We start from the raw sequence: 17,322 nt of genomic DNA, 5'->3' as shown, positions 1-17,322 counted from the left end.
AAACCATTCTGTGATTCTATGATGTACTACAAGCACATATCCATTCACTTGGGGCATGGGCTGACCTGAGACTATTAAAAAATTCCACAATCGTGTTGCCTTCTCAAATCCAGTGGCTTTGCAGGCAATACACACTACAAGCACAGAAGGGTCCTCCTTCACATCATCCTCACAATACAAAACAGAAATGGCAGAAAGTGGATAATGCTATCCTCTGAGAAACAGAAGATGAAAAAATACTCACAGCTGGTCCTGGGCGGCCTCGTATTCCTGAAACCTAAAGGCAATATAAATTAAAGTAACTCGCATTATGGCTATACTTGTCAAAACTACACTACAGAAAATTAATTATTGAAAAGTAAATAGCAAGAGAGAAAATTAAAGTAGCAGGCAAGTCATAAGGCTTGGGCGGGGCAGGAAATTCCACTGGTTATCTCTTCCAGTTTGCAGTCTTTTTATAAGTAGCATTGTTATTCTACAAAGGATGAAATAAATAAGTGAATTACAATGATTTAGCCTCAATTTAATGATTTTTTAGATTTGTTTGTCTTCATGCTAGAAAGGGATAAAGAATGAAAGTGACAATTTATTTCACCAGTTTTCTCAACTGTCTCTACACTTTCCAAACACTAATTTACCATTATCCCTCCACAAAATTCTAAGTAAAAAAATAAAGATGATGACAGATGTAACTCAATAAGATTCTTCTCCAAAATGGAACTGACAGGAATTTCTAATGTTATATATGTGAAACAGCATAATTAATTCCATTCCTTTTATTCCTAGGCTGTACATTTTTGTTGTATGTCCTTGATTACTGAAAATCTGCTTCAACGTACTAAAATGTACACTTCTGGCATGTGCTGATGAATGAAGAAAAAAATGGACTTACAGGTGGCACTATTCCAGGTTCTCCTTTTTGTCCCTGTAGGAAAAAGATACAAAAACACCAGATAGTGGAAAACAAGTGAAAGTACAGTTAATGGTACCAGTTTCACAAACACCATCCCTGTGACTGTGACAGATGCTAAGACTTCTCTAAGGATACAACTGAGACTAAATTAAAGTACCTGCTATAACTAATCCATACTATTTTTAATGACCATGGACAATGATTAAATGAAGGCCATAAATTAACAGGCTTCCTCTAACTACATAACATACTGGCTGAAAGAAGAGTCAAACTAAAAAATTGCCATGATATTTAAGTACTAGAAAACATGTTGTAAATCTGTTATGGGATGATTTGATTCACATGAAATGCAGAGCCCCGTGCAGGATTCAAATTCCACTTCTTCAAAGTATTAAATAAAAAGGGCTATCATTAAATCTATGGACATAAAACCCCTGCACGTCTATCTGCAGTGTAGGGACAGAATACAAAATGATATTGCATAGCTTCAGAGCAACAGACGCAGCATTCGTCAATTGACTTTTCTTTGAGCTGAATGCATTGATAATGATTAAGTTATATAAAATAACTGGGTTTAGACCTATTGGTGGTAACTGTTGTATCAGGTAAAAATAGAGGATTTTGTAAAGTTAAAAAATTTCCTGCCTTGTTAATCAAGTAATAATAAGCTGGTTACAGCCCATTTAATTCCACAAACCACCTCTGCATAGAGCTACTCGGTTTTAGTGAACGTATATAGTTGAACAACTAAAAATTATTTCAATTGTTTCTTGTAGCTGCTTACTATTTTAGAAGTCATTTATCAGAATGTATTTTAATTTCTTTTGTAAGAATAGATCTTCTCTTTGTTTAATTGCATACTACGAGAGATACTGCCCACAGAACTGTGGCTCTGTGCAAGAATGCATCGTCCCAGTACGTAGTACTGCACACTGGGCAGCACAGTCTCAGAAAAAACCAACCTGTAAGATTTAATAGTTTGGCTTCTAATGACCTAGTGGACCCTTCCCTCATTTTGTGGCACTGCTAGAGATAAACCAAACAAACTACTCAAACTGGAATTCCTTTGATGTAGACAGCAGGGATTTTCAGCCAGGGGATTCTCTATACTAAGACCAGGATTTTTGCCAGCATCCCAGCATTTTTTCCATGTGAACTGCAATCTCTCTAGCCACTGAGGAAGACCAAGAGGAAAGAACTAAGTGTTTCTAACTGAGCTTATATTTAATTTCTCTGAAGTGTTCCAAGGAGATGCAAGAGATTCTTTTAACAGTTGTAATAAATTTTAAAAAAAAAAAAATTGTAAAGGAAATCTTACCTTTCTTCCTCTACCTGTTAAAAAAAGACAAAAGAAGAAAAAAGAGGATATTAGTGGTTTTACTCTAAGACACAGAGCAAGAGTTGAGTAAAGGCGCTGCAGCTAGAGCCATCCCTGATTCTGGATGCACAGAAGATGGTCTATCGCCTACAGGGAGCTGGGGAAGTTCCCAGAGACAGGCATACTCCCTTGTTCAGGTGTAAGGAATCGGAACGGTTTGCAATGATGTTCCCTGATTCTCAGCCTTTTTCATCATGGCACAGAATAAGAAAAAGCACTTTAGGAAAGCACAATATCTTGTGAGGAATTGTCAGAAGCTGGCCTAGTGATTGACAGTGAAACCAAAGGAAGCTTTATTACTGGCTTCAGTACAAGCAATGTTGATGGATTCACAACGTATTACATGGTACTATTCCAAAAATAGAGCTGATTGAGGGATTTCTAACCTTTTTTTGTTTGAAAAGCACCTGCAACATCATGCGCCTGTATTCATAGCCATATAGCCACACTCATATCCACAGAAATCCCTCAGAGGAATATTTTATAAATGCCTTGAATAACAATAAGAAATTCTGGAATATATCCATACTGCTTTTATATTCGCTGGGTGTACCTTGTTAGCATTGGCCTAATGCCTCCCAAAACACAGCAGGATGCACCATCTATTTAATAATGCTTGCCACATCTTGCTCCATTGCTTAATTACACAAGTCTCTACTATACGCACTTTATCACTACTTTGTTCTATATTAAGCTAATCAAAAGTAATTATATCTCCTGAAGAAACTGCTTTGATTATTACATAGACAGTGTAGTTGAAATAATTAAACACATAGTATTAATGAGCATTAATTTCAAGTTAAGAGATTTTCTTTTAGAAAAATTGAGCGGGGATTGTTTCATCTATATCTCTCCAGAAGAAGAAATTGACTGGAAAAGACATAATCTTTAAGGTATATAACAGAGAGTATGCAAACAGGGAGTTAATAATACTTTGTGCTATTTTTTTTCTTATGTCTCACAACAGGATTATGTGTCCATGTTTCCTCTTTGGGGAAACACTTTACACTGTTTACATTTTACTGTTTACATATAACATTTACGTTTATTCGTTTATTGGAGGGGCATCAAATGGAGCATTTTATTAAAGCATGTAGTTATTTTATTTTATATATATTTATCTAATAAAGATATATTTATCTTAATGTGTTTATTATATATACTTATCTTAATATATTTATCCCTCAGTTCCAAACGAACCACAAAAAGCAGACAGAATTCAACCTCCTTAAAATACCAAGATGGAATTCAGATCAACCTTTTAGTTATATAGCCATTTGGGCTTATATCAGATTCATAGTAAGAAGAAAACTGTTTCCAGGCCAGCTCAGGTGCAACCCAAGACGGAAGATAAGTGCCAAGTATCTACTATTTGCAGATTTAAACTTTCATCATGGAAATACTATTAGAAATTTCAATATCATGTGGTTCCTAGTTCTTTGGACCATCCCTCCTTTCAAAAAAGCAAACTGGAAAACAATCTTACCAACGGTGGTGTCAAAATCACGCGTTGTATGGGGACACACAGGACAGCACTCTCCTGGGGGCACCTGTGGGTTCTCACACTCCAGAACATCTTGACACTGGATTTCATCACAAAGAATAGCTCCGTTGTCACAGACACAAATTTGGCATGGTGAGGGCTTCCAAATATCCCTATTCAGGTACATCTGTCCATTCTGGGTGCAGGCTATTTCTTCAACATCTTCTCCTGGGATAGCACAGAGAATATACAACGCATTTTCCAACTGTCAGATCAAAGGGGGAGTAGGTCTGGACACAGAAAAAGCACATCTGGAGAGTAGGAGCATCACATACACAAAGAAAACCATCCACCAGCATAACTGAAGCTGATATTAAAGACTTTTAAATATTAGTCATCTTAAACGTCTTTCTTATTTTACCACCTTCTTTCTTGATCAGAAAGAAGCAAAGTAGAGAGTCATCATGGAGTGCACAAACCCATTCTTACCACAGTAAGAAATGAACATTACCTCAGGAGCCTCTGGATGTCACTCTGCTCAGTGGGGTACTGTACTAACTCTGCATTGAGGAATTCCTGCCATGTTCCTGCTCTTTGTAACTGCTGTGCACAGGGCATTAGAGACGTCTGACTGAGGAGAAGAACCTGCAAGACTTTTGTAGGAAATGGCATACACTGCCTGCTGCAGGTAGCTTACTCAGCCAGACTTATGTCAGTATTGAACAGACATGGCAGTGTTTGTTGAAAAGAACAAAACTCACTTATTGGGGTCTTGGTGTAAGGTAATACCAACATGGAAAATCAAATCTTCCAAACAGGACAGTCAGTCCGTGTCTAGTGGCAACAGCAGTCTCCGTTGCAAAGCTACTTGCAGCAGTGTCTCCAGCTGAATGAAGAGAGACTCCTCAAACTACTTATCTTGCTCAGTTTTTATAATCCAACTGATCATGGCCCTACATGATTATCCCAGCATGTGCACAAGTTATCACTATGAATATATTTTAACTACATACAAAATACCTCTTAAGTACTTTAGCTATATATGAAAGATTAACCGTTTATATAGGAACAACATTGACTGACTATATGCATATGTCCTATCTCTCTACATAATCATACATTTATATGGAGGTCATTCTATTTTATTGAAGCTGCATATGTCATTTTTAACCTAATCCACTCCATTTACAGAAGGTTTACTATCTTTCTTGTCTTAATACTCCTTTTCTTTCTTTTCCCTGAATTCCCATTTAGAATTAATTTCTTAGTAATTATGTAGAAAATCCATTCAGTATAGCTTTTGCTCCCTCCTCTAACAATCTACTTTACTATCACCAAGGCAGAACAACTTCTCTGGGTTGAATTTATAACTTAGAAATGTCAAAAATTTCCCCATTTGACTACTAACAGCATTTAAGGGGACATAACCACCTGTATGTTCTACCCATACTTAAGTCTACGCCTTTGTTTTCTTCCTGCTCTGTAGGCAAATACTCCAAATATCTGGATTATTTTCTTATTTCATTGGGTAAGTATATCTCAGATTTTCTTAATCATGGGGTAAGTATATCTCAGTATCCCTCCCTAAAAATAAAATATGTCTGATAAAGAATTAAAAAATCATTTCATACTCTAAAGGAACACAAGGGCCTGCAAAAGCAATGAACTGTCTCCAAGCTCCCCCTAGACAACAGGTCACAAACCTGCAAGCCAAGAACACCAGTGCCAAGACTCCCTCTGAGTCACATGCAGCACAGCTGTCAAACACGGTCCAAAATTATTCTCCTAACCCCTGGGATGCTGTGGAAATGATTAATCTTACCTGGGTGGGAGGTCCCTCTGACCACAGAAACCTTCCTATCAAAAATGTCTTTGAAACTGGACAATCCAGTTAAAACCATTATCTGAAAAATCCCAAACAGCCCTAATTCCTAACTTATACAAGACTGGGAATACGGGCAATTACAGAGATGGATATATTTGTACAGGATACATCCCACTAGTCATAGACCATTATTTTTTAAGAAAACTTGTTATTAGCATAAAAATTAACAGCTCTAAGCACAAGGACAGTTTCACTGTTCTATGCATTTCTGTCCTAATTTAAACCAGATGTAAACAGAAAATCACAAAGCAATAAGTGCGAACAGATTTCGAATTTCAGCTTCATGCCTTAACTCAAGTCCAAGTACTCCATCAATGTCAAAGCTCAGAGAAATGGAGCAGATGTGTCATTAACCGTTGCCTGCCATCACACTACCGCAACTTTCTAACAGAAACTGAAATCCAAATTTATACCAGGTCAGGTCCTTTCTTCAATCGGTTTATTACACCAACTTACAAAATGACTCAAAGGGGTGCTGCAGAAGCTCAGGAGGAAATGTTTTCAATGTGAAGTAAAGACATCAACCAAGTGTGCTGTACAGTCCATTTGTGACACTGTGAGAATCATTTTCCAAACTGCAGATTGTATTTTGGAAAGCACTCTTCTTGCTTCTCCCTTGTGTGCATGACATAATGCGCTGAAATATTTAGCCTTTTCCCCCCAGATGTCTGGCATATGGTCTGTGTCTTCCTTAATGTATTGCCTGCAGAACTCATCATGCTATTCAGAAGAGCAGCAGTTTGCATAAATGAAATTTCTAAGTTACCGAGCCCAAAGTCAGCATTCTGTCATAACTTCAAATAAACCACATAGCAACTGCTTTGGCAAATCAGCACTGAGCCAGATGGTGACTAGCTTCTGCCTGGATCCTGCTCAGCAGCTCAGAAAGAGGTGGACACAGGCAGAGGAAAAAAGCACATACCAACTTCTGAAAGCATACTAAGAAGTCTGTTTTCCTAAAAGATTGCAGATATGCTGATAATAAACACACCCCACCCACCCCCCCCCCCAACCCAAACAAAAATCCCACCCACAACACTGCCAGAAAACACATTTTTATTTTTAAATCCTTTGATTACATTTGGTGGTTCCAGTTTTCTTTTCTGCTGTGACTGAGAGAGTAACCTGAAAAGAGCAGCTATTTCAAAGCCAACGAGCACTTTTTGACATTTTACTCTCAGGTCTGAACTGCAGAGGCACGTTATCCATCTACACCCAGACTGGGAAAGGCAGCAAAGGAAATTGTCCACCATTTCCTCCCTGTTTTTGAAGTGTGCAAGTTTTTTTAATTAAAAGACCAATTCACAAATTCTTTAAGTCGCATGTTCTTTCTCCCTCTGCAGTTGTAACACAAGGTGCTGAATAGTTTGAGAAGCAGCTTTGGAAGTTCTTAATGTGGCAAAAGGATCTGCTAGCCCATTAACCAGTTCTTTTTCTACCAACAAAAAGTACAACTCTAATTGGTATTGGACCTGACTAGCGAATCTACAGGGTTGTGAATCCATTGAAATTAGTGAAAATTAGTTTCAAAGCAGTCTGCAAATATAAAAGGCAAGGTAGAAGAAATAAACTATGATATATTTAAGGCCTCATTCACTCCTGAGCTTCAAAAATGACCGTCACGAAAGAAGATTTCAATGAAAAGCAGAGTAAAGACAATGCAATTATTTTTCTGCTATATATTGATCTGTTGGAGTATCAGTTTTGTTTTAAAGAACTATTCAATCAGAAGTCAAACAGTCAAAGCTAATATAATAATATAAAATCATCGTACTCTGAGACTATGCATCAACAGTTTGGAAGTGAAAAAACACATCATGCACTGACACATTCTCAGGCCCAGTTTTATGACAACTGAAATTGTACCAATTACTGGGGAGAATGCCATCCCAGCCACTAGATGGCTGTCAAAGCCCATCAGTCACCATGAGCAAGTATCAAAGAAGTTTGTGCACAGTAAAGGCATGCAAGGCACACCCTGCTTTGGGCATTTTATGCTGAGCTTGTTTTCCTTTCAAGTAAATTTCTCTCAAGATTCATTCCACTCCTCAGCAAGCCACCAATAGGAAAAGTGTTTTAAAAGACAGCATATGAAACCACTTCAATCTTGCACTACCAGATGTACACAATTTCGAAAGCCACACCTGGAAATTCACTGCTGCTTTGCTATTCCCAGTGACTCCTCATTATTGTACTCTCATTGCTTTCATTGACTTCTGGTTCATATCTTGCGTGTGAACAAGGAAAATAAGGCCTGGGCATGGAACCAGGTAGAACAAAAAGAAAGAAAGAAGGAAAATGACACAACAAAAAGAGAAAATTAAGAGGGATGGGACAGGGGACAGATACACAACACAACATCTTGAGCAAAAATATTCTAAAAGAAAAATGTGAGAAGGGGAAGAAAGGCTACTCCACACATACAAACAGGGAGGCTTTCTGAAGCTGTCATCCTAAGGTCTAATTTTTCCTTGCAGAAACGTCCCCAAAGTACCAAACTATACTCTCCTGTTCCCCATCTCTGCTTATAGACAACCTAATACGGAAGCAGTTAACCACCATTACCTCAGCTGAAGAGATGGCAGGTATACGACGGAATACATCTCTCAGTGCCCTACTTGAGGAAAAAAAATGGCTTAAGCAAAACTTGCACACATATAGGTTTTCTGCAGACATTAACAACTTTGCTTCATAGATGAAACGGTAGGGGAAAGAAAAGGATTTGACAGTAAAGCAGCTCCATTTCATCGCATTTTTACTAGCCCTGCCAAGGTGATAATTAAAGGCTGATAGACCTACAGCAATAGAAAGCATAGTCTAACAAAGGCAGAAAAGATGATGACTGGTATTGAAAGCATAATCTGCTAATTTTATGATTTCTTCTGACAAGAGGGACTTCTTAATGCACACTGTAATCAAACCACAATGTTTTTACATTGCTTGTCATGAAAAGGCTAGAACAGAAGAGGTATGGTTGTTTAATGAAAAAGGGTTGGAAACAAAACAGCTTGTGCCAGTAGCTTCTCATCCTCTCTTTGTCCTCCTGATGTTTGTGAAAAATGTAAGGAAATATAAGATTACATAGATACAGGGGTTTTTAAGTTTAAAAAAAATCTCAAATATGAAAAGCTGAGTTTCAAGTTATGAATTAAAAAATTTAATCCTGCTGACTCACAAAGCAGAGGTGCAGAAGTAAATCAAAGTGAAAGATGATACGTGCTAACAACCATTTTGCAGATGTACTGTTGTGCATGTGTACAGACTGCCAAGAGAGGGACAAGAGGAGCTTGGTGTTAATAATCTCTGATTGTCAGCCTGTTGCAACAATAATGTAGGCCTTGATCTAGTTCCCATTAAATCAATGGAAAAACCTCTCATTTACTCCAATAAGAATGAGACTGCCTGTTTGGTTTATCTTTTCATAACTTTTTTTTGAGTGGTGATAAATAAAGTATCATCCAAATTACCGTGCCATGCAAATTATAATGGAAACACCAATTATTTTGAAAATCAGATACTTTTCAGGAGTGCTGATGAATACAAAACCTATTCTGCATTTGTTGCACAGAAATAATTCTTATTAACAATGATTAACACACACAGTTTACATAAGTACTTTACAGCTACATACATGAGGATAAACCTGGAATCCCGACCAATAAAAGACTGAACTGATTCACAATTCACTTAATACAAAATATTTGATTGTCAAAATTAAATCAAATTTGCATTAAGACATTTCCATTCAGGATACATAATACATCTCAGAGAACTTTAGATAACAGCTACAGTACAAGAATGCACCTAAATCCAAACAACTCAGCATTCTCTTGGAAACACCAACCACTAACAAGGTCTGTAACATAGTGTTAATTGACTAAGGGTTACAGAAGATGAATGTTCTCTTGGTGGCTTCAAATTCAGTTTAAGTCTGCCTGCATAGCCAAGAGAATAAGCAATAAATGACATGCACAGACTCATCAAGAGTATCACGCAGAGGATTTATTTGTTACAGGACTGTCTGAAAGAACAACTAGCACAGACACTCATTGGTCTAAAATAAAATGACGTTCTCAAAGTCTGTGTCCCTGTGTTGTTTTACACCAGCTGAAGGTTCGGATGTATATCTGATTTTGCATTTTGCCTATGGTTTCATATAGGAAATTACTTTTATGTAATCCTACTGGCTGTGCTGCAACATCTGAGTCCCCAAGCCCATTTGACTCCAGTGGCTGATTTCAGCCAGGTTTGACAGAGACCTTGTTGGAGACCACGTCACTAAGATAATTGCACCCCTACAAATTTTGTGAGCGTACACAGTTAGGAAGAGAAGGGAGTTCTAAGTTGGTGCCCCACCAAGGCTCCCTTGTAAAATAAGTGGCTAAAACCAAATCCCTTTCATTACACTTTTGGGAATACACACAGGCATACAGTTTAAAACACAAACTTGTAGGAAACCAGGTTTCATCAGAACTGTTTCTTAGGAAAAGAGGTGGGGTTTTTTAACCCACCCTGCAGAGTTCCTGCTTAAAAAAAGTCTAAAGGCTAATTTGCAATGTTAACAATAAATAAGTGTTTTTTAAAACATTCAACAGATTAAAAGATGTTGAATCATCTTAATTCCAAATAAGTTTTCAATGTGACTGAGGGGGGCCACCCTCTAGACAAGGAGCTGCAACCCTATGTGCCTTGTTTTAGAAGTAGAAAAGTCCCAGGCTGTTCTTCTAAATGATGTAGATAATTTTAAGACACGTATTTTAGGACTGGAAAATTACAGACTCAACTGTTTTTCCTGCAGAGACCACAACGTTAAGTATGAATACATACTGCTAAGTATCAAGGTACAAGTCAGCTCCCAAGCAGAGACTTAATTAACTGTTGAAATTGCTGCAGCAGTTAACCAAAGCCTTACTAAAGATATACGCTTTGCAGCTGGCCAGCTGCTTCTGGCTGGCACTAAGGGGAGGGATTTCACCCTCTGAGATTCATCAACCAAGAAAATCCAGCCTCCAAACTCCTCACAACAGTCCAGAGGCAGAAATCAACAGCAGAACAATACACCCTGACTCAGGAGAAGAGGTAAGCTCCCAGGTAAAGGGCTCTCCAAGTGTGATCTGGCAACTAGGTTTTGTTTGTTCCGGAAAATAAACAATTCTGTTTTCTACTCAGCATTGTGGTTCCAGATTTGGTCGAATAGGGAAAACTAAAAAGAAAAACTATGCTTAGGGTAGTACTAGACTCCACTGAATGAATTTTAAATTAACACCCAAAGTATACAACTGCTTCTCCACTGCTTCCTTAACTGGATGGAAACAATACTGCCCTACATTTGGTTTGATACGCTGCATTTACTCAGCTCACAAGTTCATGCATTTATGTCTCCATTAGTGTGAATAGGAATTTTACTTGCCTTTTTATGGATAAAGTTGATTTCCAACACAGAACAATCAAGAAAAAATGTTTTTGTTACAAGATTCAATACACTCCAGGTACAAAGGCAGAATGTACTGGGATCCATTCCAGTAAAAAGCGTTTCTCTTGCTGGTCCCACAGAACTATCCAATGTTTATTATAATGTTCAATTACCTAAGAGCATCCGATGATGTTATAACTGCATATTAACCTCACTGCTCCAGAGCTACTGAACAAGACTCAACCATTCCAAATATCCTGTCTTGTGCTATGAACAGGGCAGGGAACTGTGCATCAGTGACACTCTGCTGAAAGATCGGTCAGGCTGGTCCTTTTCTGTTGGTTACTCCACAGTCTTGGATCTGCGTACTTCAAAAACATTTAGTTAACCTAACTCACTAAATTAACCCATGAATAAGGTTAGACATAAACATGTTTTTACTTTGCTTTTCTCTGTTTTTACTTTGGTTCACAAGTAGGATGGCTGGACATGTTGCTTGGTGCCTGTAGGAGAATAGGTTGAAGGAGGGAGTTTGAAGAGCTTGATCTGCCAGCAGTGCTTATACAAAAACTCTCAGATGACAGCAATGAAGCCTCAAATATACGGTGGGAAATAAAATTACTTCCAAATTTCTAAGGCTGCACAAAGATTGCAATGGGGAGGCATTCAGGGCATGCCTGAGAAAAGTGTTGCAAATTTCAGGAAGTGAAGCAATCAACTGAAGCTGAAGTCTGTAGCAGGTTGCCTCGTCTCTGCTGGAGCCCACACAGTCACAAATGCCTGCCTGGACTTTGTCATGCAAGGTAGTCAGAGTAAAGTCAGTTCAGATACAGCCACCCCTACCACAGTTTTCTTCATGACTCAGGGCAGAAAAAGCCTAAAAAGAGTGCTTATCATGGCCAATTATTTTTTCAAAAGATGCTCGAGGTAACAGAGATCATTTCTTTTTCTAAGTGAAGTGTTGGAGCACATTCATGACTCTGGGATGACATTTTTAAGCGGAATCACTTTCGCTTGCATGAAGACAGCCTGGTCCGAAAGAAATAGCAGATTCTTTTGGTGGGGAGCTTACAAAGAGAACATGCAGGAAAAGCATTTCAGTCAGTGGAAACAGAATAGGGCCAGGGCTCAGCACTGCTGAACACTCACAAGTTCGGCAATACAGGCATTGTCTTTCAAGTTAAAACAGAAATAAAACTGCAATTAACACGTTTCCTAAAATGTAAGAGGCTTCATTCTGGAAGCAAACACGCCCCAATTTTGGGAATTCTGCCCAACTTGCTGCTACTGCAGATTAAAGCAAATCTTATCAGGACGTAAGGAACTGTGCCTAACGTATTTAAACCTAAGACTAAAATGGCAAGATTACAATGAAAACGTAATAGTCTTCTGCTGTCTACTTTGGCTCACTGTTCTGGAATCCATGAATGTTTAATTTTGGTCTTTCCAAAATCCAGTCTTGGACTGCTGTGCATCAGTAAAAAATAATGCATTTTGGCTGTGAAGAAAATTCTGTCAGCTGCTTCCTGTGCCAGTTCAAAGAGACACGGATTCCACGCACAGTACATCTGGATTCCTGTAGTAAATCCATCGGCGATTCACAAGAAGCCATCTTGGTTGTCCAGTCAGCCTGAAACTGACAGCCCAAGCAACAAGCCATGCAGGGTAAGATTGCACTGTGTCAGCCAGGTTCTGAAATAAACATTTCTTGATGGTCCCAGCACTGACCCTTGAGGAATGCCACCATTATCTAGCCACCAGCTGGACTTTGAACTGCCAAACATTACCTTTGAACTCAATAGTCCCACCAGGTTTTCATTCGCCTTGTAGTCCACCCGTTCATTCATTCCCCAATTTGCCTGTGGATGATGCTATGGGAGATGGCACCAAAAGGCTTGCGAAACTAAGGGTAAACAGCAAGTTGCTCTTCCTTTGTGCACCAAGCCAATTATCTCATTGCAGAAGGCAATCAGATTTAACCAATTCAATGCCAAAGAGAAAATTCATTAAATAGCCCCTAACTGCAGTCTGATCTTCTCTGCATCCATCTGTCCAAACTCTTAAGTTCTACTGCTCTAGTTTCACACACTCTATAATACTCAAAGTTTAACTGATAAAATAACCATGCACTGCAAAACAACTGGTTTGCCTTGCTTGTTTTGTAGGATTTAGCTCCTTTGAAGTCAGACAAAATGCATAAGGATGGTTTTTCTTATTACATCTAAGAGAAACACACTTGCTGCTGCCCAAACATCCTCATTCTTTGAAGCTATACACATCAAAGTTCAATAGAAACCTATCATTACACATCTCCTTTTCCACAAAGCTTTTCTACACTGCGGTTTGCAAAGTGCACTCATATAATCCCCTAAATGCATCCTTGCTGGCTAAAATCACCCTCTTTTTCAACTAAAAATAAAGATTTGTAATTAGTAAGAAAATTCAATTCCATAATTAAAAATCCTTGCATTCCAATAGGCTCAACATTTCAAACTGAAGTGAAAACTACTCAGCGTTTGGGTGGAGTAGGAAGGTATTGTTGGAAAGCTATATTCATAATATGCTGTTTGTGCAGCAAAGCTATTCATTTGCTGAAACTCTAGGCCTCTGAGAAACTAAAAAAGAAGAATGGTAAGCAAGAAAGTCTGCAAAAATTCCAGGAACAAAGCCTCTGTTTCTTTTCTACCACCATTACCTTTACCACACTTCAGACAGCTCAGTCAGCAACTTCTGGTTTCAAGATGACATGGAACAGGCTTTGGCAGCCCTCAGGGCACCCTAGTTGCTTTCTGCATAGCATCAGGGATGAAGGCTATAAAGGAGAAGCCTAGTTTTAAGTGTAATCTAAAGTCAACGACAGAAGAGAAAGTTTAACTTCTACACAAGTTAAACTTATTTATTACTTACAGATATAAGAGCAATAAGCAGTTTCTTTCTTTCAGTGCGTAAAAGTAACAATGTCAGCACATAACAAGCAAGCAGAGCTCAGTCCATTTTACAAAGATTAGGGATGAGAAAATCCTTGAGAGTGAATATAAAAGCAAGACGATTAGCACCGGTCAGGAATTTTTCTACAATTTTGGTTGGTGGTGGTGGAAAGCATTGAATTACTGAAATACCATGGAAGGTGCTTTTATTAGATTCATCCACTTGAAAACCTTTCCTTTCATTTTCAGGATGTTTAAAATTACCTATTTCAGTGAAGAAAACATCGGGGTTTGCTAGAAAGAACTTTATACCAAAAAAGCCTTGTAAAAAACATCCAAGTCAAGCTAAGGAAAATTGTTTTCATTGACCTGACCCAATTCTATCTTTTTCATCATTACTGAGTCATGAGACCTCTTCAAGGTTGCCTCAATTCATCCAGGCTGGCTAGGGAAAACTCAGCTATTTATAAGCAGCTGTCTCTCTAGCACAGGCTGGTGGTTACATATTGCAACTTCCAGGGTGTCTTCAAGCAAACTCTCACATTTGCAGACCAACATACTTTAATTTAATTCCTACTAGAAGAATAGAGCTAGGTCAGGGGAAGAATATCCGTACTCCATTTTCAGTGTGTTGCATAACTTCATTAAATTTAAGGTGGAAGGTTAAACAAAACCCAGTTTCTTATGTTGCCTTTATGCAACAGTGAGAAATGGTAACATTAACGTTGTTAATGTTAGTAAGGCGTTAATGTTAATAAGGCATTGTAAGAAAAATCCAGCATGAAAGAAGAATTAGAGGTATCTCTGCCTATCTGCAGGCTCTGTTACTGCATTATGCATTTGAATGAAGTTAAATATTTTTATTTCAATTTAATTTTTAACTTGGCTTTAATATTGTCCCAATTCTTGGTCCATACATATTAAAAATTAGCATAAAAACCCCCACTGAATGTTAAAAAGAAGGGTCAGCAAAGAAAAAATCCTATCCACCCCATCATTTAAATGCATAACTGATAAATGTTCTTTAAAAAGACACATACCAGCCATTACTTTGCTCTCCTGCAGGATTATAGTTTCTGGGACAGAGGAAATGAAAGGCTTTCCTGCAGGCTCTCCTGCACTTATTCATTGGCTATCCTTCCATACTTCAGGGATGAAGCATTATGAACTTTTGTCAGGCAAATAGTCCATACTAAAAAGGTTTTGAATGAATTAAAATTCAAGTAGGGATGCGTAGTTAAAACAAACCAGCTGTCATCACCTCCAGCTACTGTTTGCTTTGAACTTAATCTACTTTCTATTTCCCTTAGTTCATCCTTTCAAAACTACTTTATCATTTTTCAAATCTGTTTAATTTTATCCTACTATTGTTTCTTTGATATGAGCCTTTAAAAGCCCAAGAAGGCAGCATTCAAGTTAGAAGAACATTTTTTTCCAAAGCAGAGCTCTACAAATACTGACATCTTTTTGCACCAGTTAACTCTCACAGTAGAGTTAGAAGCTGCAATCAAGCACACACAAACGTATGATATACAGAAACATGGCTTATTTTCCCTTTTGTAAAAGAATGAAAATCTGTGTGGGGTTGAGAGAAGCATCCATGCTTAAGGGATGGAACTTAGATATTAGACTCAAGATAAATTTTAGGGAACAGTTCCCGGTATGTCAGCACTCTAGAGTGACTACGTCCCATTTCATTGCACTTAGAAATCTGTATAAACAACATAGGGAAAGAAGCCTGACTTACAACTGGGCTCTTATGTGACCAAACCTGATTGTTCTTTGAAATGGAAATCACCAGCTGGAAGCCAGGAATCCTGCACATCACCTTCAACTCAGTTTAACAGAAAAATATGTGTCCTAGTTTACCTGTCTCCAAAAGTACATGATAGTAGTACATACCCATCAGAAGAAAAAAAAAATAAATAAAAAAATAAAAGAGACTGTCTTTTTTATTATTACTTAGTCTTCAGTGCTATTAAATGATAAGACTTTAGGGACAGAGCCACTGGCATCACTGAAAAGACACTCATTAACGCCACCGGGCATTAATCCCATGCAAAGCATTACTGTGTTACATTTAGAGGCACTGAAATTTCATGATGCATTGCGTCACTTCCTTTCAGTATAGTTTTTTTTCTCTCTAATGCAGTAGATCATTAGAAGTGACTATTTGTGGTACATGAAACGCATCACCAATCACATCTTTCACACAGTATTTTAGACTGCAATACAAGCAACAAATAAGAACAGCCCAATCACTTCTTTCAACCTTATGGTTTAGGACTTTTCATGAATGACCCAAAGGTCCTCTTTAGGGGCCTGTAGGCTCTATTTGAATAAGGAATTATCACAAGTTTTGCACTTAAACAATAATCTGTGACTGAAGAAGCAACTTGGCATACAAACATGATACAAGTCCATTTGCCAGCTCTATTCAATATTTTTGAGGTGACTCCCCAGAGAAGCTCCCATAATGTTTCACTTGGTTCAGATAAACTCTTGTTTATCACAAGCTCATATGAACTTTTCAAGGTCTTTTCCTCAAAGAGCACCTTCATTTCCTATCTTTTTATGTTCCTACGTAATTTCATTTTCTGAACCACAAAAGACTTCCACTTCATCTTCTTCCTCCAAACACAAAGCCCCTTCTCTGAAATGCTTTCCCTAAGACAAAAACATATCTTTCCTTTACTTCACCACCTCATATACATCAAGAAGATACGTTAACATTACAATTTCCCATTCAAGACCTGCTCAATAAAATTTTGTAAGCATCAGTAACTCCATAGCAAGAAGCAATCTTCAACACTTCATCCTATTAGAAGAAAAATAATTGCCACTCAACAATTCAGGAACAGACAACTATTTGCCATTTTTTACCATCAGTTTAGAAACAGGAGTACAGTTCAGCAAAGCACTAAATATGCTGGAACATGCTCTTGGTAGCAACAGTGAAGTCCAATGCCCGTTATGATCAAAATAGAACAGGCGTGAGATCATTATCTTGGTTCTTCAAAGACTATAAGATATTTATGTTCAAGTCCTTTAAGAGGTGGCTTTATTGCCTGAGTCACTACTCACATTCTTCTGTAAAGGAAGGCCAGAACATCTACGTGCAAATTAAAATGTTTAGTTCTACCCATCTACTGAAATTCACTTAATCTATTAGGGATGTTAGACTTCAAACTTGACATAGCTTTTGAATGCACCCTAGTCTTTTAGCTCCTTCAGAATATTACAGTCATCAAGAGCATCACCAAAGGTATTCACATTTCTTACACTTGAAAAAAAAGGCTGGAAATATAGTGTTGCATTCTCAG

At 38.0% G+C, this 17,322-nt stretch overlaps 1 protein-coding gene across 1 annotated transcript in view; it reads right to left on the bottom strand.

Annotated features, from left to right (window-relative positions):
• Positions 1-17,322, bottom strand: part of COL5A2 (collagen type V alpha 2 chain) — a 108,654-nt gene that overhangs the window by 48,733 nt on the left and 42,599 nt on the right. The window contains exons 2-5 of the mRNA XM_086465985.1: positions 3,778-3,996; positions 2,232-2,245; positions 893-925; positions 245-277 (exon numbers count right to left, since the gene is read on the bottom strand). Coding sequence (XP_086322111.1) covers positions 245-277; positions 893-925; positions 2,232-2,245; positions 3,778-3,996 — 299 coding nt within the window. The remainder of the gene's footprint in view (positions 1-244; positions 278-892; positions 926-2,231; positions 2,246-3,777; positions 3,997-17,322) is intronic.

This window comes from Leptosomus discolor, chromosome 5 (genome assembly GCF_034619465.1).
Source record: "Leptosomus discolor isolate bLepDis1 chromosome 5, bLepDis1.hap2, whole genome shotgun sequence".
In the NCBI taxonomy this organism is placed as follows: domain Eukaryota; kingdom Metazoa; phylum Chordata; class Aves; order Leptosomiformes; family Leptosomidae; genus Leptosomus; species Leptosomus discolor.
This window is presented reverse-complemented; position numbering and strand designations above follow the sequence as displayed.